General features: G+C 41.6%; 2 protein-coding genes across 7 annotated transcripts in view; both read right to left on the bottom strand.

Annotated features, from left to right (window-relative positions):
- Window positions 1–14766, bottom strand: part of yars1 (tyrosyl-tRNA synthetase 1) — a 42366-nt gene extending 27600 nt beyond the window's left edge. The window contains exons 1-6 of the mRNA XM_043717633.2: window positions 14665–14766; window positions 13602–13693; window positions 5935–6081; window positions 4461–4636; window positions 4251–4380; window positions 1983–2063 (exon numbers count right to left, since the gene is read on the bottom strand). Coding sequence (XP_043573568.1) covers window positions 1983–2063; window positions 4251–4380; window positions 4461–4636; window positions 5935–6081; window positions 13602–13658 — 591 coding nt within the window. The 5' untranslated portion in view covers window positions 13659–13693; window positions 14665–14766. The remainder of the gene's footprint in view (window positions 1–1982; window positions 2064–4250; window positions 4381–4460; window positions 4637–5934; window positions 6082–13601; window positions 13694–14664) is intronic.
- A 6341-nt stretch (window positions 14767–21107) lies between these two features.
- col8a2 (collagen, type VIII, alpha 2) overlaps window positions 21108–27133 on the bottom strand; it is a 180027-nt gene continuing 174001 nt past the window's right edge. For all 6 annotated transcript variants that reach the window (XM_087976823.1, XM_087976824.1, XM_087976822.1 and 3 more), the window contains one exon: window positions 21108–26765. In XM_087976823.1, coding sequence (XP_087832949.1) covers window positions 24844–26765 — 1922 coding nt within the window. In that variant the 3' untranslated portion in view covers window positions 21108–24843. The remainder of the gene's footprint in view (window positions 26766–27133) is intronic.

Genomic DNA, 27133 nt, shown 5'->3' with positions numbered 1-27133 from the left:
TTCCCACAGATCACATTCCCACCCAGCTGTGTGTCATCTGCAACTTGAAGATAGTATATTTATTTCTCCCATCTATATCATCAATATATATTGTGAATAGATTGGGTTCTAGCACTGAACACTGGCTGCCACTCGGAAAATGACCCGTTCATTCCTACTATTGTTGCCTGTTTACCCACCCGTTCCCTATCCATATACCACATTACCCCAAATCTTTTATAACAGACGTGATCATTTTCCCCATTACCAATATCAGGTTAGCCGGTAGATAATTCCCTGGTTTCTCTCTGCCTCCTTTTTTAAATAGTGGGGTTACATTAGTTATCCTCTAATGTGTACAAACGGTTCCAAAATGTATAGAATTTTGAAAGATAACCCCCAATATATCCACTCGATCTTGAGCTACTCTCTTAAGTACTCTGAGATGAGGATTATGGGGCCTTGGTTATTTATTGGCCTTTAATCCCAACTATTTGCCCAACAACATTTTTTTACCAATACTGATATCCTTCAGTTCCTCCCTCTTGCTAGACTGTGTTCCAACATCTTTGGCACGTTACTTGTGCGCTCCTTTGTGAAAGGAGAACGAAAATATGCATTTAATTAGTCTGCCATCTCTGCTTCCCATTAACTTCCCGTTTCTGCTTGTAAGAAACCTACATTTGACTTCACTAATTTTCTTCTCTTCACATTTCTATAAAAGCATTTACAATCAGTTTGTTTGTTAACTTATACACTATTCTTTACCTCTGAATCAAACCCTTTGTTCTCTTTGGCTGAAATTTAAACTGCTCCCAATTCTCAGGTGTGTTACTCTTTTTGGACAATTTGTATTTCCTTTCCTTGGATCTACTACTATTCCTAAATTTCCCTGTTAGCCATGGGCAGTCCACCTTTTCCGTCTTGTTTCTGTGCCAGACAGGAATAAGGAATTCTTGTGGTTTCTCCTTGTCTGCCATTGTCTACCCACTGGTATTCCTTTGAGAGAATGTTCCCCAATTTATCACAGCCAGCTCACACATCACAATGTTGAAGATTGCTTTATTTTGATTCAGGACACTAATTTCAGACTTAACTATACCACTCTCTATCATCAAGAATTCAATCATATTATGGTTACTTTTCCCCATGGGGTCTCACACAGCTACAGTGCCAGTTATTCTTTCATTATTATACAATACCTAGTCTAGGATAACCTGTCTGCTGGTTGGTTCCACAACATATTGATCCAGAAAACCATTTTGCGCACACTCAAGGAATTTACCCTCTACAGCATTGTTACTGATTGAATTTGCCCAAACCATATGCAGATTAAAGTCACACACAATTACATCTGTACCTGTAAACTGCACCTGATGTGAGACGACGTCATCTCAATCACAATACACTCTAATCAACGAACTGGTTTCATAGCAGACTAAATTATGATCATTTCAAATTTATGCTTACATGATTCTTTGCTTCAACTGCGAAAGTATCCTTGATCTGATTGCTGCACACTGGAATTTATACATTATCAAAATGAATGCAAATTGGAAGAATATTAAAAAGGACAATAAACACTTCTGAAAAGGCATATTTTGGAAGGGGAAAACTATGCAAAAATGTCCTGGCAGATAGCACTAAGTATGCCATTTTAAAATTAAATGCAGTGTCTGAACTTAAAGACTTATAGCCCAAGAAAACACACTTTAAATTTCTTAAACTAGAAATACACATTTCTTCAACATGTCTCATCTTCCATTCAGAAACACAGTGCCCTGCCCAAAAAAACGTTAGGCTTTTATTTAAGAATTTGCTTTTAACCTCAAACACAACATGAAGCAATACCCTGGATGTGAAGCCCCATGCAACTTTTATTTTGGAGATAGTAAGATGTTATTTTTAAAATGCAGATAGGTTCTGGCCTAATATTTAAATTCATTGCTTTGGACGTTTTGACCAGCTCATGTATAGTCAATTTGAGAAGGTACAAACTTTACCTTTTCTGCAAATGTGAATATTTTCCTCTGATCAATCCCACCAAACTGTGCATCGACTTTCAAGTATTCTTCATCCAAGGCCTAAAAAAAAAGTAGGAAAAAAGTAGATTTAAAAAACAAACCCTAACCCTCTGGAAGTAAATTTTAAAAACTTTGGTTAAACTGTGTCTGTATTACAATTACACCTTACAGTACAACAAGTCCACACTTACCAAAAGTTCTAGTTACATTCCTGAAAATTGTGACTTCAAGTGAAACAACTCGGGGCAGCACGGTGGCTCAGTGGTTAGCACTGTTGCCTCACTGCGCCAGGGACCTGGGTTCAATTTCACCCTCGGGTGATTGTCTGTGTGGAGTTTGCACATTTTCCCCGTGTCTGCGTGGGTTTCCTCAGGGTGCTCCGGTTTCCTCCCACAGTCTAAAGATGTGCAGGTCAGGTGAATTGGCCATGCTAAATTGCCCATGCTAAACTGCCCGTAGTGTTAGGTGCATTAATCAGAGGGAAAATGGGTCTGGATGGGTTACTCTTCAGAGGGTCGGTGTGGACTTGTTGGGCTTGTTTCCATCCTGTAGGGAATCTAATCTAAAAACTTTAATTGAATCACAGACTCCCACTGGAATCAATGTTACAATCAGAGAGAAACACCTTTGGATGTTTTTTGCCAGAAAAAAAAAGGACAAATTGAAATACTGCACCATACATGCACAACACTCTGTTCTCCAAGATGCAATAGCTTGAAATAAAACATGACTAAATAGAAGAGTACAGGTAGTTCTCCCATAATGCCGTAGTTGCATTCCAACGAAACTTCGCTTGACAGTAAATTGCTAAATAGAAATAATGGGGCCAAACAGAAAAGTGGGATTAGGGGCAGACCACCAAGAAATATCACTCACAATCGCTCAAAAATCATCCAAAAGTCTAACGCAAAGTATAGCACAGCCTGAATAAAGGTTGAAATCATAATTATTAACAAAAGTGAATTTACCACAGGTCGTTTAAAAAATGTAAAAAACCTGCTCTCTGTCCAGTACATCTCTCAGAAAGCTGCTCTGCTGGCAGCTGACATTGTGCAATCGCAGAATGGTACGAAGATCGACAACCACATTGCGCATGCACAGGACAGTGCAGACACTGGCACATGTGCAGACTGGCGCGGACATCAGTGCATGCATAGAACGAAGCTTGCTAACTGATCACCAATGGAATCGTGTTATTGCCAATGGAACTAAGCGTTCTTGAAAATACCATTTCCTAATTCTTCAGCGACGTTATAGCCAAATCACACTGCCGAAACACGTGTTATCCCAGAACTACCTGTACACTCGTATGATATAGTATTGTCAAAAATATGCACCTGCTTTTAACTTAACTAGGCTTCACCTAGTGACAGAAGTTAATTTATGGAGTAAGTCGCAAGATTTCTGCACAAGCCAATATCGGCCACAAGATGGAGCCATTCACTAAGTAAAAAAGTGCTGGAGAAACCGAGCAAGTCTGGCAGCTTCTGTGGAAAGCAAGAATACTTTATGACTCTTTCGTATCGCATTCAATGTATGCAAAATGTTAACATCTCTCTCCATAGTTGTTGCCATCACCTGCTTAGATCTCAAACATTGTTTTCATATTAAGTCAGTGTGAGTTCACAAGTCAGGAAAAAGAAACAATTTAAATGGCAAAAGGATTAGCCTAAACTAAGGACAGAGGAGCAAGGTTGAGGTTCCATGCTTGGAGGCAAGACCAGGACAGGGTAGGGGGAGGCAATGCCAGAGGGATTCAAACTAGGGATCTGGCTAAAAAAAAATTAACCAAGACATTTTAAAGTAAGGACTTGCTGTACATAAAGAACAGATACATGAAATCAGCTCCTTGTTCATTAATTTTGGATTAGTTGTGCTGGAAGAGCACAGCAGTTCAGGCAGCATCCGAGGAGCAGCAAAATCGACGTTTCGGGCAAAAGCTATCCTTGTTCATTAAATTCATCACATTATTAGAAGTACTATTAAACACTTCCTTACGTAAAAGTAGCATTTTAGAATTTAGACACCAACAATACATTTTTAAACATAGAATGGGGAATTGGAAATTTACAATACAAACAAATTGAGGATAATAAAACACAAAATTCTACTAAAGTAAAACTCAAATTGTTTATGACCATCATTTGAACATTTGTCTATTACTCAGTCCTCATATTTAATAACTTGAAATCCTAGTCAATAAATTGATAATGGATCGGTAATACAGATTACATTTCCCGTGCTGACCTGTAATCCAGGATACAGGAGACCACTGAGGAGTGGATGGTCCACTTGTTTAACTACCTCAGCACCAGCCTTTTTGGCATCATGCTGAGTCACCACAGATGATAATTTGTAAACATCCAAAGTGTATTCCCTGTAAACACACAAATTGATGAATTTCCATCCTACATGTATTCAGGTTACATGATCAGAGAGTTAGTATTAAACTCTTACCTGCTTAACTGATAATTAGTTCCCTTTACAAATCTGAGTTTTTCTATTGGCACACCTATACTTTCAAGCATTGCTTTTATGACATGTTCATAATACTGCGTCCTCAGTTCCAGCAATTCCCAGGGAGCTTTCATGTTGTCCAAATAGGCATGCAAATCAGCAAACAGAATAGTTACCTGGAGTGCAATGGACATGATATTAAAAGTATTCATTGTTTGATCAATGACTGATAACAATTTCCATTACATCTGGGAATCCTAGATATAGCTTCCTTATAAAACACAGAAACAGAAATACAATAAATATAGAAAGTTAAATAAATTGTCCTTCGACCACTCTCAACTTCTTCCCTGCCTCCATGTTGTCAGGATATTTATCACAAGTACAGTGCCACATAAGCAGAAATTTCCATCACTTAAACCTTTGGAAGCTAAACCCAAAGAGTAGAATATTCCCCTTCCTGGAGATGGTGTGAAGGGTAAATAACTTGGCCAGATACTTCCCACCCTTTTCACCACCTCACTAACTAAGCTCTGGATGAGGAGATCCATTGTGGGCATTCCCAATTTAACACCAATTAGAGCTGTAAAATGGTCAATTAAATACTACCTCCAAAATACCTACTTTCTGGGCATGTGGCAATTTTCCTGACAGTTATTTGTTTGGAATGGGGAGATGAAATAGAGAAAGAGAGAGAAAAGCTCTTGGCCTCTAACTGGCTGAGAGATTCTGCTGACAATAGGAAAGTTTTGGAAGGCCTATGATAGGCCTCTTAATGAAGTGGCGTTAGGTGGAGTTCTCTCGGCAGTGGGATTAGCCTTTTAGTTGCAACCTAATATGTATGCCTCCAAATTGACTACAGTCAGAGAAACAGCATGAAAACAGGCCCTTCAGTCCAACCAGTCCACATCGACCATGTTCTCAAATTAAATTAGTTCAACATCCCTCCAGAACTTTCCTATTTACAAACTTAACCAAATGTCTTTTAAAAGCTCTAACTGTACCTGCATCCACCACTTTCATTGGTAGCTCATTCCCCACACACAAACCAACTGTATAAAAACATTACACCTCACAAGCTTTTTTAAAGCTTTCTCCTTTCACCTTTAAAATATGCCCCTGGTTTTGAACTCCTCCAGCCTAGGGAAAATACCCTTGCTTTCCCCTTATCTATGCCCCTCATGATTTTATAAACATCAATAAGGTCATCCCTCAACCTCCTATTCCCCATTGAATAAAGTCCCAGCCTTTCCAGTCTTTGTTTATAACTTAAACCCTCCATTCCTAGCAACATCCTGTTAAATATTTTCTGCATCCTCTCCAGTTTAATAAAGGTAAGTGCATTAAATGCCTTCGTAACCATCCTGCTACAAGTCCTTTTGTGGCTCAGACTAACCTAAGAGCTAAATTAATGAGGTGACTTTCAGTTGTGTCTTGCTGTTAAGTCACCAAATCTGTGAAAATCAATCTCTACCTCACATCCAGCTTTTAGGAAGTCAGCAATCTTAGACATTGGCACAAAGTATGCCACATGAGGTTTCCCAGTGGTAGCTGTCCCCCAGTAGACACGCAAGTCCCGTTCCTCCAGAATTGAACACAGCTTATCCTCACCAAGGATCTCCTGCAAAAAGATAAAGAAAAGTTTGTTTGTTTTGTTCATGTCCATGTAGACTTAGAAAAACTTTAAAAAAATAAAATTAGTTTTTGTTTCCTGGTGTAAATGATATCTTAGGACATGAGGGAAATTTGAGATCGCAGCACGTTCTTGTTTCCTGACACTTTGCAAATTGCTCGAGACCTTCAATCAGAGGACATTTCAAGAAAATGATTAGTACTTCTTTTAAGCACGTAAGGAAGATAATGGGAAACAATGCCACGTATTCTCTTCTCTACCCATACTGCCCTTGAAGTTAAAAACAGGAAGCACCTCTGAATAACTAGGTTAGGTGGATTGGTCGTGCTAAATTGCCTACAGCGTCCAGGGATGTGTAGGTTAGGTGAATTAGCCATGATTTGCAGGATTACAGAGACAGGGTGGGAGGGGTGAAGGAATCTGGGTGGGATTCGATATGGACTTGATGGGCCAAACTGCCTGCTTCCACACAGTAGGGATTCTATGATGCTATGAACCAGTGGGCAGTCTCAGAATAAGGGATAAGACAGTTAGGACTGAGGAAGACTTTTCTCCACTTAAAGATCAGTGAATCATTGAAATTATTAAGCCTAGAAGGCTGGAGAAGTTCAGGCATTAACCAGAAATGCCAATGTTGAAATGGACCGGTGTTGCATGTTGGAACCAGACAAAAATACCTATGGAGCTGACTCCAAGTCTGGAACAACCCTGGAAATTGCAACGTTCAATTGGTAATCAAACAGCACCTGGAACCCTCTGAAATGTTAGTGAGAAGTTTTAGAAGGTTCTAAATCGTAATCAAATTGTTACATAGTAAAGCTTAAAAGATTTAAAAACTTGCGGCACAGTGGCTCAGTGGTTAGCACTGCTGCCTCATACCACCAGCGTCCCAGGTTCGATTCCAGCCTCGGGTGAGTTTGCACATTCTCCCAGTGTCTGCATGGGTTTCCTCCCACAGTCCAAAGATGTGCAGGTTAGGTGAACTGGCCATACTAAATTGCCTATAGTGTTAGGTGCATTAGTCAGAGTGAAATGGGTCAGGGTGGGTTCCTCTTTGGAGGGCCAGTGTGGACTGGCTGGGCTGAAGGGCCTGTTTCCACATTGCATTGAATCTAATCACATCTGCTCTGAGGGGGGGAATCCAAGATGGTGGCGATCTGATAGAACTACTGTGCAGGTGCGCTGGACCAAACCCAAAATAGGTGGGTATTCACCAGCCCCCCCACCCCCACCGCTAGTCATTCATAAGAAAAAGTTTGTTAAAATAACACAAAGTACCTAGGACCTTTTAAATTCGGATTCTGAAGATCTGGGAAAAAGATGAAGTCTAATAAAGGGGGCAAAAGGATCTCAGCAATCAGGGTACTCCCCTACAGTCCAGTAGGCACCCATAATAACGGTGCCAACTCCCGCGGTGGCACCTTTAAACCTGTTGGACCAGCAGAATATAGTCTCAGAGTTTGCCGAGGGAGAGAAGTGACTCGGCGCTGGAACTGATCTCTATCATTCTAAAAATGCATGAGCAGGAGATCCAAGCATTGGATCGACGCGTTGAGGCAGTTGAGCAGAGGACCGCAGAGGGACGGATTGAACACTGAAAGACCAGGTTTGTGCCCTATTGGACCAGATCGACGACCTTGGGAAGAGAGGTCAGAGGAAGAGCTTACGAATTGTTGGGGTCACAGAGCTTGAGGAAGGTGAGAGCCTGGTTAACTTCCTGGAACAGTGGCTCCCACAGCTTCTGGGGCTGGATGTGTGTGGAGCAGGCCCAATGGATCGCGATGCACAGGTCCAGGTCGGATAAGTACCCTGCCCAGTCCTAGCGCGACTCCAGGGTTATTAGATTAGATTAGATTACAGTGTGGAAACAGGCCCTTCGGCCCAACAAGTCCACACCGACCCGCCGAAGCGAAACCCACCCATACCCCTTACCTAACACTACGGGCAATTTAGCATGGCCAATTCACCTGACCCTGCACATCTTTGGACTGTGGGAGGAAACCGGAGCACCCGGAGGAAACCCACGCAGACACGGGGAGAACGTGCAAACTCCACACAGTCAGTCGCTTGAGGTGGGAATTGAACCTGGGTCTCAGGCGCTGTGAGGCAGCAGTGCTAACCACTGTGCCACCGTGCCGAGAAGCAACTGATAACAGAAGCCTCCAGAAGGCTGGGAAGAGATTCACGAGCCCTGGTGTATACAGGGTCAAAAATTACATTCTTTCAAGATTTCTCTGGGGCCATATTCAAAAAGTGCAAGTCTTTTGATGAAGTCAAGAAGAAATTGAGACTTGACTATGCAATACTCTTTGAAGTACCCGGCAGTACTGTGCTTTAATCATGGAGGGTTTGTTTATAAATTTGACTCAGCAGAAAAAGCAAGGAATATTTTGGACCCTTTGAAATAAGTGATCCGGGTCAGGGAACAAAAAACAAAGACAATTAAAGACAATGGTGAGGAGTGGTTATTTTTCTTTTATGGAAAATGAATGGGGTCGATGTATGGAGAGGATGGGGTGGGGGCCCACTGTTAATTGGGGAGAAAGTGAGGTCTGCAGATGCTGGAGGATCAGAGATGGAAATGTGTTGCTGGAAAAGCGCAGCAGGTCAGGCAGCATCTAGGGAACAGGAGAATCGACGTTTCGGGCATTAGCCCTTCCTGAAGAAGGGCTAATGCCCGAAACGTCGATTCTCCTGTTCCCTAGATGCTGCCTGACCTGCTGCCCACTGTTAATTCCCATGTCTGTAAATAGTATGTTTTCTTTGTCTTGGTGTTGCTTAGGTCTGGGGCACGGCCATGGCTGGAAGGAGTTAGGATGGCCGTAAGGTTTGGGATGAATGCTCCCTATGGGCAGTGGGGGAAATCTCCAGAGATTTGTTGTTTACCATGTTTGTTTGGTCATCTTAAGCATAGTGGTTAGTTTTTTAGTTCTAGTAATATTTGTAGGGATAGTTTTTTAGATCTTATGAATTCTGTGCTTTTCCCACTCGATGTGCCATGAATAAGCTTCTTCCTTTCGGGGGACCGCAGGCTGCTGTGCCCAGTCATGGCTAGTGGTTCATTTAGATGGTGCACCTGGAATATAAAAGGGAGCCATTCTCCGAGTAAAAGAAAGAAGGTGCTCTCAAACCTGAGAAAGGGAAGGGTTGACATTGCTCTGCTGCAGGAAACACACTTAACTGACAGAATATTTGAAGCTGCAGCAGGGAATGTTTGGCAGGATATTCATCTCCTCTTTCAACTCAGAGGGTAGAGGAGTGGTCATGCTAGTACAAAGGAACCTCCTATTCCCGACAGTAGAACACACCAAGGATGAATACGGGCGGTTCATCATTCTCAAAGCCTTAATACATGGAGAAGAGAACGGCAACCTGAACGTCTATTGCCCCCGGCGCACTCCCTTAAATTCTTAACTGACACCATCTCTAAATTAATGGCTCTTGGGGTGTGCTGTATGATTATAGGAGACTTTTAAGCGTCCCCGAAGTGGACAGGGTACCAAGGGTTCTCTCGGGTATCTCCCTGCAATCTAGACTTGTGTGGGGAGTTAGGGTTGGTGGATGTGTGAAGACGTCTTTACCCTCATGGTACGGATTTTACCTTCCACTGCAACCCGCTCAAGTACCACATGAGAATTGATATGTTCTTTGCTCCATTGGTCTGTTTGGATTTGGTGTTATCCTGCAGGATTGGGAACATAGCTATCTCGGACCATTCAGCAGCGTACTTGGATGTCAAGATTAGGGGCAATGGAATAGACACACAACACCAGCACATGGATCCATTTCTTTTGAAGGATAGTAAATTTATAGAGTACCTCACAAGGGAGTTCGGGACCTTCTGGAACATCAAATCGGGTACGGCCTGTAATTAGTCGGTGCTTTGGGAGACCTTCAAGGCGTACTTAAGGGGTTTGATTATCTCATATTCAGCAGCCAGGAATAGGCAAAGGCAGAGAAGAGCGCAGCAACGGATGCTCGAGGCCTGGCTAAAAGCAGCCAAGTCAGCATATTTTGACAGACCATCTGTAGTCAAGGTGCAGAGGTTCATGGCCCTCCGGGCAGCTCCGAATTCAGTGCTTATGCAGGCAGCCAGGAGAGAGGTCTCCTTTGTGAAGCAAAGGTTATTTGAATACTGGGATAAGCCAGGTAGATATCTGGCTAGGAGGAAAAATGCTCCACATTCCATTGTGTCCATTAGGGAGAGAACTGGTACGATCACTCATGTTGAAAAAGATTAATATCATATTTTGGAAATTTTATGCCGAGTTATACCAGTCAGAGGGCTGTGAGGATGGGATGGCAAGAATGGAATCCTTTTTCGAGAACTTGGACCTCCTCGGTCTAACCACAGAGCAAGCCTCCTTTTAAATGCACCCTTCAAAACACAGGCAGTAAGACAGGTCCAAAGTGGCTAAGTACCCAGCCCAGACGGTTTCCGAAGGAGTTCTACAAGGAATTCATAAACATATTGGCTGATGGATTATGGATAATCACTCATATAACCAGGACTGCCCTCTCTTAGAGAGGCCATTATCTCCCTCATTTTAAAGAAAGGAAAAGACCCTGATGGCTGTGTCTTGTATAGACCTATCTGTATAGACCTAACGCGTTGCCCACTATTATAAAAGACGACCAGACAGGCTTCATTAAGGGCCGTAGCTCTTCCAATAACATTAGGGGGGTGTTGAATATAGTGCAGGTATGCCAGTAGAGATTATTTCTGCGTTTGGTGGTCTCCTTGGATGCAGAAAAGATGTTTATTTGGGTAGAGTGGCCGTATCTTTTAGGTGTCCTAGAACACTTTGGTCGGGGGGGGGGGGGTTCACTAGGTGGGTGGTAGCGTTACATAGCAACCTCAAAGTGGCAATTCTTGCAAACGGTATTAAATTGGATAACTTTAGAATTGGAAATGGCAGCCGACAACAGTGTCCTCTCTCGCCGCTGTTATTTACCTTAATAATTGAATCATTGCAAAGGCCATTCAGAAGGACCCTGAAATAGTTGCGCCAAAGGTAGGAATGGGGGAGCACAAAATTACTCTCTATGCTGATGACGTCCTCCTATTTTTGGCTAACCCAGAAAAATCCGTACTCTGGCTAATACAAAAAAATTAAATCTTCTCAGGATATAGCATAAACTTTACAGAGTCAGAAGCAATGCCTGTGGGGGGCTTGGTGGGAGTGCCTGACCTGGAGGATGGAACACAGTTTCCCTTTTGATGGTTGTAAAAAGTTTGCTTTATCTGGGTATTTTTATTACTCCCATTTTCCATCAGCTGTACAGAGCGAACTTTGTGCAATTGTTTGATCGGATAAAACAGGATCTGCAGTGGTGGGAAGGTTAGGCCGAATAGCCTTGATTAAAATGAATGTTCTTCCTGGTCCAGAACAGACTTGTTTTCTATTTAATCAGATTCTAGTTTCGCTACCAATGCAATGGTTTGAACATTGCTTATTAAGGTAATTTACTTATAAACATTTTTCCCACTTTTGCAGTCTATTTTCTTAGTCACCTCACAACTTAGTTAGCAGTTTACTAGCTAGAAACATGAAAATTCACAACAGATCAGTTTTCACAACTTCACCATATTGTAGAAGGTTATTTAGGCCTAATTCCACAGATTTCACCATTCAACTGGCTCATAAAAGCTTCCAATTGTTAATGCCATTACTGTTAAAGTACAGATTTGAGATGGCCCAGGGAATCCCTTGTGGACTCAGACCCGTGAGCCTTTCTCGGTTCGTCCTGGAGATGGTACTCTTTGGTAGTCTGGAATAAAAATCTCTTAGATAGTTTAGTTTAATTTTAGTTATTCCCCTTTATTTACCAACAGCACTGTTACAACCTAACACTGATACCGCTAAGCCAGGCTAACTAGGTTCTAATAGCCCAGGAGCGTAGGATATCAGCTCTTCAAGAGCCCTAGCAGGCTACTCTGCTAACTGTCACAAACAGACTTCCTTTATACAAAAAGTTTACAAAAACATTGCATGTTCTTAATTAGACAGATAACAGTGAAGGACAATAACTCGTAAGGGAGAAAAGTTAATTGACAGGTCTGTGTGCGCTTGACTGATCACTCCTACAGGCCCTAAGCCATTCATCAGGTGGAAAAAATCAAATCCAGCCGAGTTCGGCGTCTGCTGGTGAGATAAGTTCCAATCACAGAGAAGTACCTGTCTGAATTAAGTGGGAGATGCCATAAGGTAACCTTGCTCAGCTTGCATGTCAGATACAATTATTTTACCAAATGGCTTCTTAGCAAGGAGGGCAAACTTCTGACCACAAACTGGCTTCCCGACACATTGTGCCAGAATCTCTTCAATGTCAGGTTTAGAATAACTTTTAAGCTTGGAGCAGACTCCTGCTTTTTATCTTAAGCACTGAATCATTCTGTACCTGTGGCTAAGATGTTACAGTAAGTTTGCATTTAAGCTGATACATTAGTCTCGAATTAAACACGCTTTCTTTTCAGGGTTGTGATTCAAATTCAAATAAGACATAAGATCTGACTAGTTAGAATTGACAGTGTGGCAGTCAAAACAGCAAGTAAGTTAAAGCTTCATCAATGTTACCTTTTTACAGAGTTTGCATTTTATAACCAGTAATGGCTACTCAAAATCATCATAAAGTCTCAACGTGCAATTAAATTCAATCCATTGCAAGTAAGCACAAAGAGTTAATTTCCTACTGGCTTCGGCAGTCCCAGCACCAAAATGGTCTTTCTCTCGAGTGTCTTTTTGAACTCTCAAGTCAGGGACTTGTAATAGAAAAGGTGTTTTTCTTTCTGTGGGAGAAAGTGAGGACTGCAGATGCTGGAGATCAGAGCTTAAAAATGTGTTGCTGGAAAAGCGCAGCAGGTCAGGCAGCATCAAAGGAACAGGAGAATCGACGTTTCGGGCATAAGCCCTTCTTCAGGAATGAAGAAGGGCTTATGCCAGAAACGTCGATTCTCCTGTTCCTTTGATGCTGCCTGACCTGCTACACTTTTCCAGCAACACATTTTTAAGCGTTTTTCTTTCTGTGTCTGCTTAGCTTGCAAGGGGTAATAAGAATCCATTATGACTGATAGGACCTGACCGTTATGATAGTACCGAGTTTTGTTTTGAGGTCAGAATCAAACACTTATTAATTTCACAAGGGAACAACCATGAATGTTATCACTCACTCGGTGTCCTGTTTACACAGATTCACTGATGTTCAGGCAAATGCTCATAATTGCCTCAGAGCTTGGCGAGAACAGATTTTTTTTATCTTCTGCATAACTTGTGTTCCCCTTTTTTCGTGGACATACCCTCCCTCCCTGCCTGTCTGTCTATTTTCTAGTGTGCAACAAATTGTGTTCTATAATTCATTACATTTTAGTCTAAATGTTTAAGGACATATTTTAAGGCTATAGACTTTCTCATTACCAGTACTCCAGGCAAGCTATTCCACACATCACTGCCTTGTCAGGAATCTTCTGAACTCAAGCAGCTTTATTATTGATAAAAGGAAGATTGTACCTGCAAGTTTCTGGTGATAAGATTGAGTTTTTCCTCAACATTTCTATTGTTGCCCATGATGCCAAATGTTCCTAATTAGTATCAGGCATCAACTGGAAGAAAAAAAATGCCATTCAGTTTTGAAAAGTAATATCAGCTCATATTAGGTTTATCACTGTCAGAGGCCCCACCTTCTTCATGACTTCCCCACTCCCAACCCGACATTTCCATCATCTCTTCCTCTTCCCCACCACACCATCACCTCTCTCTCCCACTCCAGCTCATCATCATCACGGTCTATCCTGTCCCCTCCCACAGCCATCCCTCCATCATCATCATCGTATTCCGCCCATTACCCATTAATCTCCGCTCCCCCCCACCCCCACCATCATCAGACTCTCCATCCCTGGCCCCATCATCATCCCTTCCAGCAAACCCCCAGCATCACCATCAGTCTCCCAAGCCCAGCACCCCTATCATCAGTCACCATCATTAGTCTCCCCCGCCAAGCCCCACCCAACATCATCGTTACCGTCTCCCCCTCCCAGCTCCCCATCAAACATCGCCATCCCCCCTCATGCCAATCATCATCACCGTCTCCCCCCCAGCCCCCGCACATCATCATCATAACTGGCTCCATCCACCTTCCTGCCCATTTCCCCCCCCAACCATCATCGCCTCCTCCTCCTATCACCACCCCCCCCCATCGTCACCGACTCCCCTTCCCCTTCCCATGCCCAGCCGCTATCATCACCCCCTCCCAGTCCCCATGAGCTGGACCCCCTGCACTCCCTGGTGTAGGGCCTGGTCCTGTCCCTTTCTGAACCCCATGGTCCTCCCTCTCCCCTCTCCCCGGGGCCGGACCCCTCTCCCCTCTCCCGGAACCCTCTCCCCTGTCCCGGAACCCTCTCCCCTCTCCCCTGGGCCGGACCCCTCTCCCCGGGTCCGGGCCCCTCTCCCCTGGGCCAGATCCCTCTCCCCTGTCCCCTGGGCCGGATCCCTCTCCCCTCTCCCCGGGGCCGGATCCCTCTCCCCTCTCCCCTGGGCCGGGCCCCTCTCCCCTCTCCCCGGGGCCGGGTCTCACCATGTGCCGCCTGCTGCCGCCGTCCGTTTGTAAAACGCCGGTTGCATCACCCTCCAAATGGATGTGATCGAGTGAACGCCCTGCGCAGGCGCAGCCAGCACGGCCGAAACAGCATAATCGAGCATCCAAGCATGCGCATGCGCATATCCGTCCGCCCTTGCTCCATGCGTGAAAGGCTTAGGGTAAACACGTGTGACCCTTATCATAAAGTTGGGATGAGCCAACAGTATAACTAGCAAATGTAACTTTTATTGCCTTGACATGATGGTGAAAGGCAATTACAGGAATAATTTGTTAGTTGGTTAATAAGCAATTATTAAAGAAATGCTGTGCAAAACCAAAATTATAAGGAACACTACACTTTTAAAAATAAATTTCAAGTTTCTAGGTGCCACCTGTATGCTTGAAGAGGTAAAGTAATAGCTTTAGATGGCATAGAGATAAAATATCAATTGTTATTTCATAGCTAACTCTACCCAAACCTGATGAACTGTTTTTGGTACTGGACCTAATCCCTTTTGTGAGTTTGAACCAAATATTTAATATTTTAAAACTAAATCTGTACTCCTTAACTTAAATGAATTTTGAGTTTATAAGTATTTAGTTCTGAATGCTTACTAACTTTTAGAAGTTAAAGTTTCCTGTCAATTTGGACGCTACAGGTATTTATGGAAAGAGGTGTGTTCATTTTTACACAATTCTTAGAATCCAAATATAACTGATTTTTCTTATGGAATGAGGGAATGAAAATATTACAAAATATATTTACAAAATATACTTATTTATTTGAGTTAAAACCATTGCATACTTCATTATAAAATCAGATATTGACAATTTATTTGCCTCAAAGCATGATGTTTCTTTAAAAGGTTTGTCAAATATAAGCTTTTCTGTGAGATAGCAATGAAATTATATGCTTCTCACTCAGTGGAAATTAGGGCTGACTAATGATCAGGTCAATCCCAGATAGGAGCATAATCTCACAGCAATCATAGAGTCATAGAAGAAAGTGAAGACTGCAGATGCTGGAGATCAGAGTCAAAACGTGTGGCGCTAGAAAAGCACAGCAGGTTAGGCAGCATCTGAGGAGCAGGAGAGTCGACAGTTCGGGCATTATCATTCCCAATGAAGGGCTTATGCCCAAAACATCGACTCTCCTGTTCTTCAGATGCTGCCTGACCTGCTGTGCTTTTCCAGAACCACACAATTCGACATAGAGCCATTGAGTCTTACAGTGGGGAAACAGACCCTTTGGTCCAACTAGTTTATGCTGACCATGCCCCCAAACCAAACTAGTCCCACTTGCCCGTGTTTGGCCATATCCCTCCAAACCTTTCCTATTCATGAACTTTCCAAAATGTCCTTTAAACTGTACCTGCATCCACCACTTCCTCTGGCAGTTCATTCCACACACTAACCACCATCTGTGTAAAAACGTTGTCCCTCGTGTCCTCTCTAGATCTTTCTCCTCTTATCTTGAAAACATGCCCCCTAGTTTTGAACTACACAACCTTAGGGAAAAGACCCTTGCTGTTCATGATTTGGAGATGCCGGTGTTGAACTGACCTGATCCACCTGATGAAGGAGCAACTCTCCGAAAGCTAGTGCTTCCAATTAAACCTGTTGGACTATAACCTGGTGTTGTGTGGTTTTTAATTTGCTATTCATGACCTCATGATTATACAAAGCTCTATAAGGTCACCCATCAGCCTCCTATTCTCCAGTGAAAAATGTTCCACCCTATCTTTACAACTCAAACCTTCCATTCCTGGCAACATCCTAGTAAAACTTTTCTGAATCGTCTCCAATTTAATAACATCCTTCCTATAACAGAGCAACCAGAACTGTACACAGTAGTCCAAAAGCAGCCTCACTAACATCCTGTACAACTGCAACTTGACATCCTAACTCCTAAATTGGAAGGAGTGAACAATGAAGGCAAGTATTTCTTCCTCTCTCTCCTGCTATCCATACCCCTCTCTCTTCTGTTCATTCCCCTCTCCTCATCTCTCTCTGTTCACAAGGGAATTGAGGCACCTGCCAAGATGATTGATATGTGCTAAGCAGGAACTGAAATGTGTCCTACTGGTTTCAGAAAAGTATGAAGTATCAGGTCACAGAGTTAAGAGAGATGTTTGATATTAGCCAAGCAATGTTTAATATTGCAAACATTTTTCTTCTTCATGCTTCATTTGGTTGTGTCTCAATACAGTATGTGAGTTTAAGTCAATTACTTCTAGTAATAAGTGATACAGGTCATAATTTCCCTTGTAATACAAAGACAGGTAAGATTCCATCTGTACCATTTAAAGCAAATCTAAAAATAAACTGCTGTCTATGCTCTCTTATTTGGTGATTTAAAAGTGTCTCCTGCTTTAATGCTACATCTTGTAGAATAGTCTTGAAATAGTAGAAATGTTGAACTCCATGTAATTCATCTATTTTCTGTTCGCCATTGAGGTGCAGCGATATCCATGCTCTAATCCTTGGCTAAATATGTCAAATCCTGTAGTAATTGGATTGAGTTCTGCAAAATAATATTTCTATCTTTGTACAAAGCTAAAAAAACTTAAATATTCATACAGATTTGCAGGAACACATCAACACTGCAAAACCAATTACTTCATATGTACCTAAAAATGTGGTTTAATTCTTTCATATTTTATGCTAGGAAATACATACATTATCTCTTGATTCAAATTAAAATGTTTGAGTTTGCCGATCCTTCTTCCTTATGCTGTTTTGGATCAGGTAGACTGTATGAACAACTTTTGAGAGCGTGAATGGGGCCAGTAACAATACTTACTTAAGGCCATTTTGCCCCACTTGTAAATTGCTTGGGCAAATATCCAAACTAGACAAAGATAAATCTTAAAACTGGGGAAAAAAAACCTCTGGCTCTGAGATCTTTATGTAGCTTTGATGTAACCAAAGGCTGGAATTTGGAGAAATTCTGTATTGTTAATTTGTTAGGGATATTAGGGGGATGTGACACATGAAATTTATCAGTCAGTTATATTACTATTGTTCTGAAGAAGGGTCACTGGACCTGAAATGTTATCTCTGCTTTCTTTCCACAAATGCTGCCAGACTGGCTGAGTTTTTCCAGCAATTTCTGTTTTCGTTTCTTATTTCCAGCATTCACAGTTCTTTGGATTGTTTTGGAGATAAACTCCTGTTCAGCAAGTGAATGAAAGGGTACATCGGGTGTAGGCTGGAATGTGGATTGAGATTATAATCCTGTTGGTGGAGAAGGCTCAAGAGTCTTAATGACATACTCCTGTTCCTGGTTCATATGTAACTACCGTCTGTAATCATATGTTTTCTGTCAATGTGCTGATGAAAAGAAAAGTTTCCTCTCCACTACCCCTCTTTATTGCAAAGTATTTGAAAACAGCATTTTGGCCTGAGACAGATTAAAGGTGTGTGCACCAGCGCACCTGCCTAAAAATAACTTGTTTTTTCAAAGAGTGGGAAATGCGTTCTTAACCCTAAAGTTTAGAAGGGCCTCCGATAACAAAACATGGGCACTGCTTTCTCTAAGTACAGAAAAGACACTTGTAGAAGATTTTTTGTTTGTATGTTTGTTCACTAATCCATCCCAACACCCCTTCAAGGTGAATATGCTTTAATGGGTGTATTTATTATTTGAGCCTGTTTTCCAAATTCAGACAAGCCATCCTCTCCACTGCCTTGTAGGTTGCTGCAGCTATGTATTTCATTTTGGTATAAAAAGTTAGATTCTTGACTCAATAACATGCACCCAATGTGGTCTCCTCTACAGCAGGGAGACAGGACGCCTACTTGAGGATCATTTCAGAGAACATCTCTGGGACACCCGTACCAACCAACCTCACCGCCCCATGGCTGACACTTCAACTCCCCCTCCTACTCTGCCAAGGACATGCAGGTCCTGGGCCTCCTCCATCATCAAATCCTTACCACCCAATCCCTGGAGGAAGTTTGTCTCATATTCCACCTTGGGACCCTGCAACCACACAGGATCAATGTGGATTTCACCAGTTTCCTCATTTCCCCTCTCCCCACATTATCCCAGTCCCAAGCCTGTCCATCACTTTTCCCTTCTATTCGCTCCACCCTCCTCTCTGACCTATCACCTTCTCCCTCACCTGCATTCTCAGCTACCTTCCCCCCAACCCTCCCCCCTCCCATTTATCTCTCAGTCCCTCAGCCCACACGCCTCATTCCTGATGAAGGGCATATGCCCAAAATGTCAATTCTCCTGCTCCTTGGATGCTGCCTGACCTAATGCGCTTTTCCATCACCACACTCCTGACTCTGATCTCCAGCATCTGCATTCCGCACTTTCCCCCTTGAAGTAAGGGCCAACATTCCATTAACCTTCCTGATTACCTGCTGCACCTGTGTGATAGCTTTCTGTGTTTCATGTACAAGTATCCTCAAGTCCTTTTGCGTTACAGCTTTCTGCAGTTTTTCTCCATTTAAATATACATTGTTCCTTTATTCTTCTTTCTGAATGAACAGCTTCATATTTTCCCACATTATATTCACGTGCCAACTTTTTGCCCATTAACTTACCACACAATCATAGAATCCCAATGGTGTGGAGGGAGGCAATTTGGCCAACTGGGTCCACACCAACCCTCCAAAAATCAGTATCAGTATTTCTCAGTAATTTGTTTATATCCTTGTCTGCAAATTTGACGACTATACATTCATTTCCTTCCATCAAGTCATCAATATGTTGTGTAAATTATTAAGCTACACTTATGGGTAAGAGTTCTGAGACAATTTAGGAACGATCAGTTAACCTTGGAGAGAATGTAGTTGAATGATATCTAAACTACATGGGTTACATTACAAGGAGAGATTAGACTTGTATTTACAGGAATTTAGCAGGCTAAGGAAGGAATGATTTAATCAAATTTTTTCAAGATGGCGAGTAAGTAGATAAGGTTACAGTGTCTTATGTGTTTTAGAGGCATTAGGGTAAGAGAACAGAGAGTGAGATGCAATGCCAAGAAGCTGCGGAGAGAGATCAACATTAGCACTAAAACGCCATTCAGAAGTCTGATATCATTGGGGAAGAAGCTTTTCTCGAATCTGTTCATAGATGTATGCAAACTTTTATATCTTCTGCCTGATGGAAGAGAGTATAATTGGGGTGGGAGGGGTCATTGATTATGTTGACTGACAGCTTTTCCGAGGCAGCAGCAACTATGGCTGGTAGGCTGATTTGCGTGACGATCTGGTCTGTGTTCACAACTCACTGTAGATATAATTTTTTCTAGCAGTTGAAGAATCTCGGATTATATTATATGGTGTTAAAATTAGGGCCAAACCATTCAGGAAAGAAATTAAGAATCAACTCAGCACACAAAGAATAACAGCGGTTTGGGGTTTTTCTCTGCAAACAGCAACCAGCTCAATTTTAGTTCTGAGATTAATGGAGTTACTTGTGGATATGGCCAGTGGTGAGTAATGAGTCAGTTTTCATAACAGCCTTGATTTTATTTAATAGCAGAACAGGCTTGAGGGGCTATATGACCCACTTTGCCACATATCCTCATATTTTCTTATGTAATTTGGTGATGAATTTTGTTTCTTAACACTTCTGTAAAATGCCTTAGGACATGTTTATCTCTGACATTTCCAGAAATTGGTTAATTTGAGTATAGGGATGGCAAAATCAGTATCAGAATCTCGGGTCTGGGGAGATTAAAGATTGTAGGCATTTTAAGTCCGAACCAGTTGTCTCCCAGGAAGGTCATGTGTGCAGACATTGGGTGAAGGCAGGCTAGAAGTGGATCCAGGGATCTTTCTGCTCTCTGTATGCTGTTCAGTAATCATTTTTTCTAAAGCATTTTCAGTTCATAGTATAGCTTCTGTAAAGATATCGGACCTGTTCAAGATTAAATAAGACATTGATGGGATTTGTAAAGCAACTGTCTTTCCTCTCATTCATGGCCCTGATTGCCTCCAAATTGGATAAAACGGAGCAGACAGGTTGTCCTGCTTACTTAGTTTGGAAACCAGCCATCTTTCTTGCTTGCTGAGAGACAGGTAATTGAGAAAGTTATGAGTTGAAGCATCAAAATAGCTATTAATAGACCACTTAAGATCTTAATTGGTGGTAGGTTGGGCAAGTCTCCAATGGAACTTCTCACTCTAATTAGTGAGGTAGCAAGAAGGGGACAAGTATCCCTCCAGGGCCATCTTACCCAATTACTTCCTCTTTGTCCCATCTCTCTTACCACATCCGGGGATGGGACAATTGCACCCATAATAACAAACAAATAATCTTGGAAAAAATGTCTGTTTCTGTCTCCCACTAAAATCAGGTAGAAAATTTGAATAGTCTTTGTAGCTGTGAATCATATTCTGTAAGAAAACTCTGACTAGAAAAAGAAACTGAAAACATCTTATTGGATCTAAACAAACAGGACAAATGCAAATCTTTTATATCAGGAAATCTTTTATTGATGTTGAATCAATACAATCAAGTAGTTTAGCTTTCAAAGAAGAGTCTGGTTTTCAATTCAAATAAAATAAGAGTGCATTTTACCAGTTACTAGTACAGTGCATATAAGTATTTACAAAAAAAGAACATTTCCTTCTATAATCTGGCAATCAAAGCCATGGAGGGTGAAATTCTTATTTTACTAAACAAGGGAGAATGCCTGTTTTCCTCCATAATTAACAACCCATTAATGATTTGAAATACGATTTCACGTGAAAACAACAGGTTATGAAAAGTTGAATATATTACTGAACATTGGAATGCAATTTTGTCATGCTGGAATTGTTATACTGTATTGATATTTGACTTAACAGATTAATAAAGTACAATACATGCTAAAATATTTAGAAGGAAATGTAAGTATTGACTTTATTGTAGAAGAGTGAACTTTTCAGTTTGCTGACTTCCAGCACCAAATTGGCAAAATCATAATTAGATTAATGCTAACAAATTCATACCTATTAACCTTTCCAAGCCTTTTACCTGTGCCTTTGTTTCGATTGACGGAGACTCATATTTTCAATTGTACAATCAAAATGATTAAGGAATGTGAAAGAGCATTTGAGCTATTTCACAATAACTGGAGTGGTTTAGTTTGAAGAAGACATGCATAAAATGGCACATCCCTTTACTTTTAAAAATAATTTAAAAGCAATATAGCTAGTCCTTAAAATTTCCATGATGTATGATTTTCTTGACAGTACTTGTAATTTCAGTAATATGTTATATTGGCTGAAGCAATTACTGTCAGCATGTTGTTTTGAAATTGAATTTTATGCATTTTTAAATTTTATTTCCTTTGTGCTAGTAAAAAGTGATAATTTGATTGTCTTTGTCACAGAATGTGTGCACAATACATTTATGGTTCCATAAAAAAATAGTCAAGGTACAGTCTGTGAAGAATCTTTCAAGTTGGGCATTATTTTCTATGAAAACTATGATGAACTAATGGCCTTTTACATAAAGCTTTGATTCTATGGATGCGATTACCAACACTTAAAGTTAGGCTTAGAAATTCTGCTACATAGCCCCCAGTGTTGGGCATTATGAGTGCCATTTTGTGTCGAATATGATCTTTGTGTCACATGTATGTAATTCCATTGCGAGCCAAGGTTCATGCCATTTTGATGAAAACCAAACATGAGATGTCCATCACCCATATCAGATGCAGGCATTAAACCACATGCAAATTAGGGATCAATTCCTTCCTTTGGCTCTCTTTTGCCATTTTGGCTTGCACCTGAGCCAATCGGCATCAGTGTTAATTGCCTTTTGAAAAATCAATGCTCAGCACAGAATGAAAAGGTCAGTGTGCTCACCTTAAACAGTGCCACTCTTAGTTTCAGGATTTCCAACCTCACTCCCAGATAACTTCTAGGCCTCTTTTCAGACTCGTGCTTGGGCCTGATCCTGACCTCCTAGCCCTTACTCAGAAATTGTGCTCAGTGGCTTGCCAACATGGTTGCTAATCCCTCCAATGATCTGTTCTGATCTCCTAACATTCCCCTCCCATCAAAAAAAATTTGTGGTCTCGCCATTTCTCCTCCAGATTGCCTCAAACTGATTCAATCAATCACTCACCTAGACATTATCACACAAGCCTGTGCATGTTCCTATCACTGCACCTTTCATGTGACAGTCAGGTCCAAGACATAAAGTCCCAGATTTCTTAGGCTTCCTAATTTGAGTGCAGGCTTCTGAAAGAGCCAAAAATAGGCTCTGCTCAATTTCTTAGCCAAAAACTATTTTAATTGTAGGGAGTATTAATATTATGTTTCAATGATAGCAAAAATAATCTGCCAAAAATTTTGTAAAAGACTAGTTTATCATAATGTAATTATTATGTCAATTACTTTATACTTGTGCCTTGTAGTTAATTTTGGTGATTATTAGTATATGAACAATTCATGCACTCAAGTATTAGTTAAATTCAATTTTGGGTGAAAATCCTTTAAAATAAATAAATTATTGCTTCTTATAATACTGTTTATATTTTCTTAATTATCCTTTCAGCCTTTGTGCTTGAAAGGTCAAATTACAAGGATTTATTTGGCCAGAGAAAGATACTATTGTTTTAAAGTACAAAAAAAAGGCACTGGTAAGACATTTGAAAATTAACTAACCCAAGTAATTCAATTATAATAATTTTTAGTAAGGTAAAATTCAGTTGAAGAAAATTTACCAAAATTTGTAAACATTTTCAAAGGCATATACAATTAAGCTATATGAGATCAGAAAATGTTTTACATTAGAAAGTTCCTTGAAAACAAATGTAATAATCGGAAATAACATCTGGAACTTTAAAGTGACAGCTACTGCATTTATGCCTCCCTGTGAATAAAACAGCTGTAACTATTGCAAAAATGCCACAGAAACTGTACTGATCCAATCCAACATGAGACAATATATAGTATGGCTTCTACAGAAAACAATGGTCCATCTCTAGAACTCTTTGAACTCAGCATCATATATGCCTCTCATGGATCCTTTATCAGATTTTACAATTGCCATTTTAAAAAAAATGATGCTGTCAAGTCTTAATTTTGTTGTAAATTCCCTTGTCTTAACTTTGAATTTTTTTTTTTGTAATTGTAATTGAGTAGGTTTTGAGTTGAGTTTGAGAAAGACTAAACATTTCACAGTCTTTGACAATGGGAAAATACTGGCGTGTCAGTCCTCTAGTAGAATCAGCCAATTGAATTAAGTTAGTGAGTAACTGAGCTGCACGTATCTGAGAGACATGTGCACGTGTTGATTTTGGTTCAGTAGAGTTCAATGTTTCTACAGATTAGAAAATGTCTGTAGTTCAATGTGAGGGTTTCTTCTGGCACAGTCATTGTATTCCTGATCTCTGGGTCAGGAAGCCTGGGTTCAAGTCACCTATTCCAGAGGTATGTCATGGCATTTCTGGATAGGTTGATTTAAAATGTATATAGTTCACTATACATCATCCTTTAACTGCAATCAAATTGAAACTCAGCAATATTTCAGGTCACCGCAATAACGCAAAATACAAATCATCAAAACAGTACAAAAGAAACACTTATTTTGCACTACATTGCTTAACCTTAGATCTTTTTCTCGCTATCATAACATGTTAGTTTGAAATTTAAAATTCAAGCAAGTGGTGATGATTACCAGTTTGCAATGTTTTCATTCTCACCCAGTTTACAGTGTGTCCAGTTGTCTGAATTCACTATGGATCACCATTCACCATGTATTGCACTTCAAAAGTTATGGTTAAAATAACTAGAATACAACTGGGTAATATAGTTTTGTTTTCTGTCAATGGTACAAATGTGTAGAAACAAGAAAGGTATCCTTAGGTAGAACATTACTCAAGAGTAGGCACAGGGAGTACAAGTAACAGACATCATATTGACTTGCATTGCAAATGAAGTTAAGTTTTGCCTCTAACTGCTCATATAAATGCAACAGTTCTATATTTAATCCATTGCAACATAAGCTGGAGACACGTGCAGCCACTAGTTGAAATGTCTGCCATGTTGTTGTTATACTTTATTGGTTGTCACCGAGAGGCTTTTAAGGCTTCTTCAAAACTGGAAAAATGTAGCAACAGACAATAACACATGTGCTTTTTCCAGTGATACTCTGTCTCTCTTGATACAGTTTATTACTACACAATATATATATCCACTAATTCAAGTTGATCAACGTTATGTTGGGCAAAGTAGGAATCCTGAGAAAGAGGAATGGATGTATTCAGTAGAATATAACCCATTGGCTTGGTCTGAAGGCATCTGGACCCATACTTGGTCATGCTCTTTAAGTTCCAGTACAGCACTTCCCGATGCTTGGTCAAGGTATCCTTTCTTATATTCATCATATGTGTATGTTGCAGGCACGTTATTCTTATACAGTGCCACCCAAATATTGGTTCCCTTGACATGCACATGATAAGCAAAATAGTAGACGCCTGGTATTTGACACGTGAATAGTCCAGTTGCAGGATTGTATCCACTTTGTCCATTGTACAAAATCCTGTCAAACTTAATGGGTGCCCCTGATGGTGGAAATGGTTTTGTCAAAATTGCTGTGAAGGCAGGAGCTACCTTTGCAGAGATTTCTCCTATTCCATAATCTGGTTTTCCATTCCCTGGTATTTTTGCACCGTCCACAGCTCCATCTACCTGAAGGCCTGATACACCTGTTAATTCCCCATTAATGAGAAGTCCCGGTGGGCCTGGTGGACCAGGTGGCCCTGGAGGACCTTGGGCTCCATTCATTCCTTGTATTCCAGGACTTCCAGGCTGACCCATTGGTCCTGTCCTTCCTGGTTCACCTACTATGCCTTCTCCTGGCAAACCTGGTGGTCCTCTTTCTCCTTTGGGACCTGGTAAACCTGTAGGTCCTATTGGTCCCGAAGGCCCCTGAAGACCAGGTATTCCTGAAGAGCCCCTTGGTCCAGGTTGACCTGCCTGCCCTGGTTCCCCTTTGGGTCCTACAGGACCAGCTATCCCTGGTGCTCCAGGGACCCCTGTATGCCCAGCTTCACCTTTTTGACCAATTTTGCCTGGTGATCCTGGAGGCCCACGCAAACCTTTCTCTCCAGACACACCCGGTTTCCCAGGTAACCCATTCTGTCCATGGTCACCTTGCATTCCTTTCAGACCTGGTGGCCCAATGATCCCAATGTCACCTTTGACACCTGGAATACCTGGTTTCCCCATGAATCCTTTAGGACCCACAGGGCCTGGAGGGCCCTGCTCCCCCATAGCTCCAGGTTCACCATTCAAGCCATTTAATCCTGGTTCGCCATTGATTCCTGGGGCACCAGGTTTCCCAGGAAGGCCCCGCTCACCTTTAAGTCCATTTATTCCAGGCTTTGCATATGTTGGTGGTCCAGGCAGACCACGAACACCAGGAGGTCCCACCTCCCCCTTTTGACCTTTAGATCCCGGAATTCCTGATAACCCATTCTGACCTGGCTTTCCCATGCCATTCAATCCTGGCTTTCCTGCTGGCCCCTGAGGACCAGGTGGACCTGGAAGTCCTGATTCACCTGGTGGTCCTTCTTCCCCTTTCTCACCAGGGGCACCAGGTAAACCATTAATTCCTGGTTTTCCTCTTGCAGGCTGGCCCGGAGGTCCAGGCTTACCTGGTGCCCCTTCCTTACCTCTCGGACCTGGAGCACCAGGTTTGCCGTACCCATTTTCACCTTTGGGACCACGCTCCCCTGGGGGACCACGTTCTCCCTTTAGACCCGGCTCTGCTCTAAGCCCTGGTGATCCATCCGCTCCTGGAGCTCCTGGCTTACCAACGACAGAGAAACCTGAAGGCCCAGGTAATCCTGGGGGCCCCGGAAGGCCTCTGGGTCCCATATCCCCTCTTGGTCCAATATCGCCTTTAGGTCCTGGAATTCCCCTAATACCTGGTTTACCGGGTTGTCCTGGAATTCCTGGTTTTCCAAAGCTTGCCAGCCCTGGTGCTCCAGGTGGTCCAGTCCGTCCTGGAAGACCTGGCTTTCCATTTCCTGGTTTCCCTGGAATTCCCGGCAATCCAGGAGGTCCTCTTGGCCCAGGTTTTCCTGGAGCACCTTTCTCACCTCTGAGGTCAGAGGGAAGAATCACTGGAATTTCTGTTTCAATTTTAAAAAAATGGAAAAGACATGTCAATTATTACAAGTTAATTTACAATGAAATATTACTTCATGGCTTTTGACTGAACAGATACTCTAAATTATGAGAATTTAGTAATGCTTTTAAAATACCTGTTTCTTATCAATTTTCAATTAAGTTTCAAAATGGACAGTTGTAGTTTCATTGTCCACAAAATAGCAGTGGAAATTCTTAAGTTTTAGTTTTGAAGTCTTCTGCAGTTAGCAACAATTATAAAATGAAAACACTGCAGATGCTGAAAATCTGACAAAAAGGAATTGCTGAAAATATTCAGCAGGTCAGACAGCATCTGTGGAGAGGGAAACAAAGATAATTGGCTGAATTTTAC

Source organism: Chiloscyllium plagiosum, unplaced genomic scaffold, assembly GCF_037043375.1.
Source record: "Chiloscyllium plagiosum isolate Xiang-an unplaced genomic scaffold, Cpla_swu_hap1 HiC_scaffold_30, whole genome shotgun sequence".
Taxonomy (NCBI): domain Eukaryota; kingdom Metazoa; phylum Chordata; class Chondrichthyes; order Orectolobiformes; family Hemiscylliidae; genus Chiloscyllium; species Chiloscyllium plagiosum.
The sequence above is the reverse complement of the archived record's forward strand: the minus strand, read 5'-3'. Positions and strand labels throughout refer to the sequence as shown.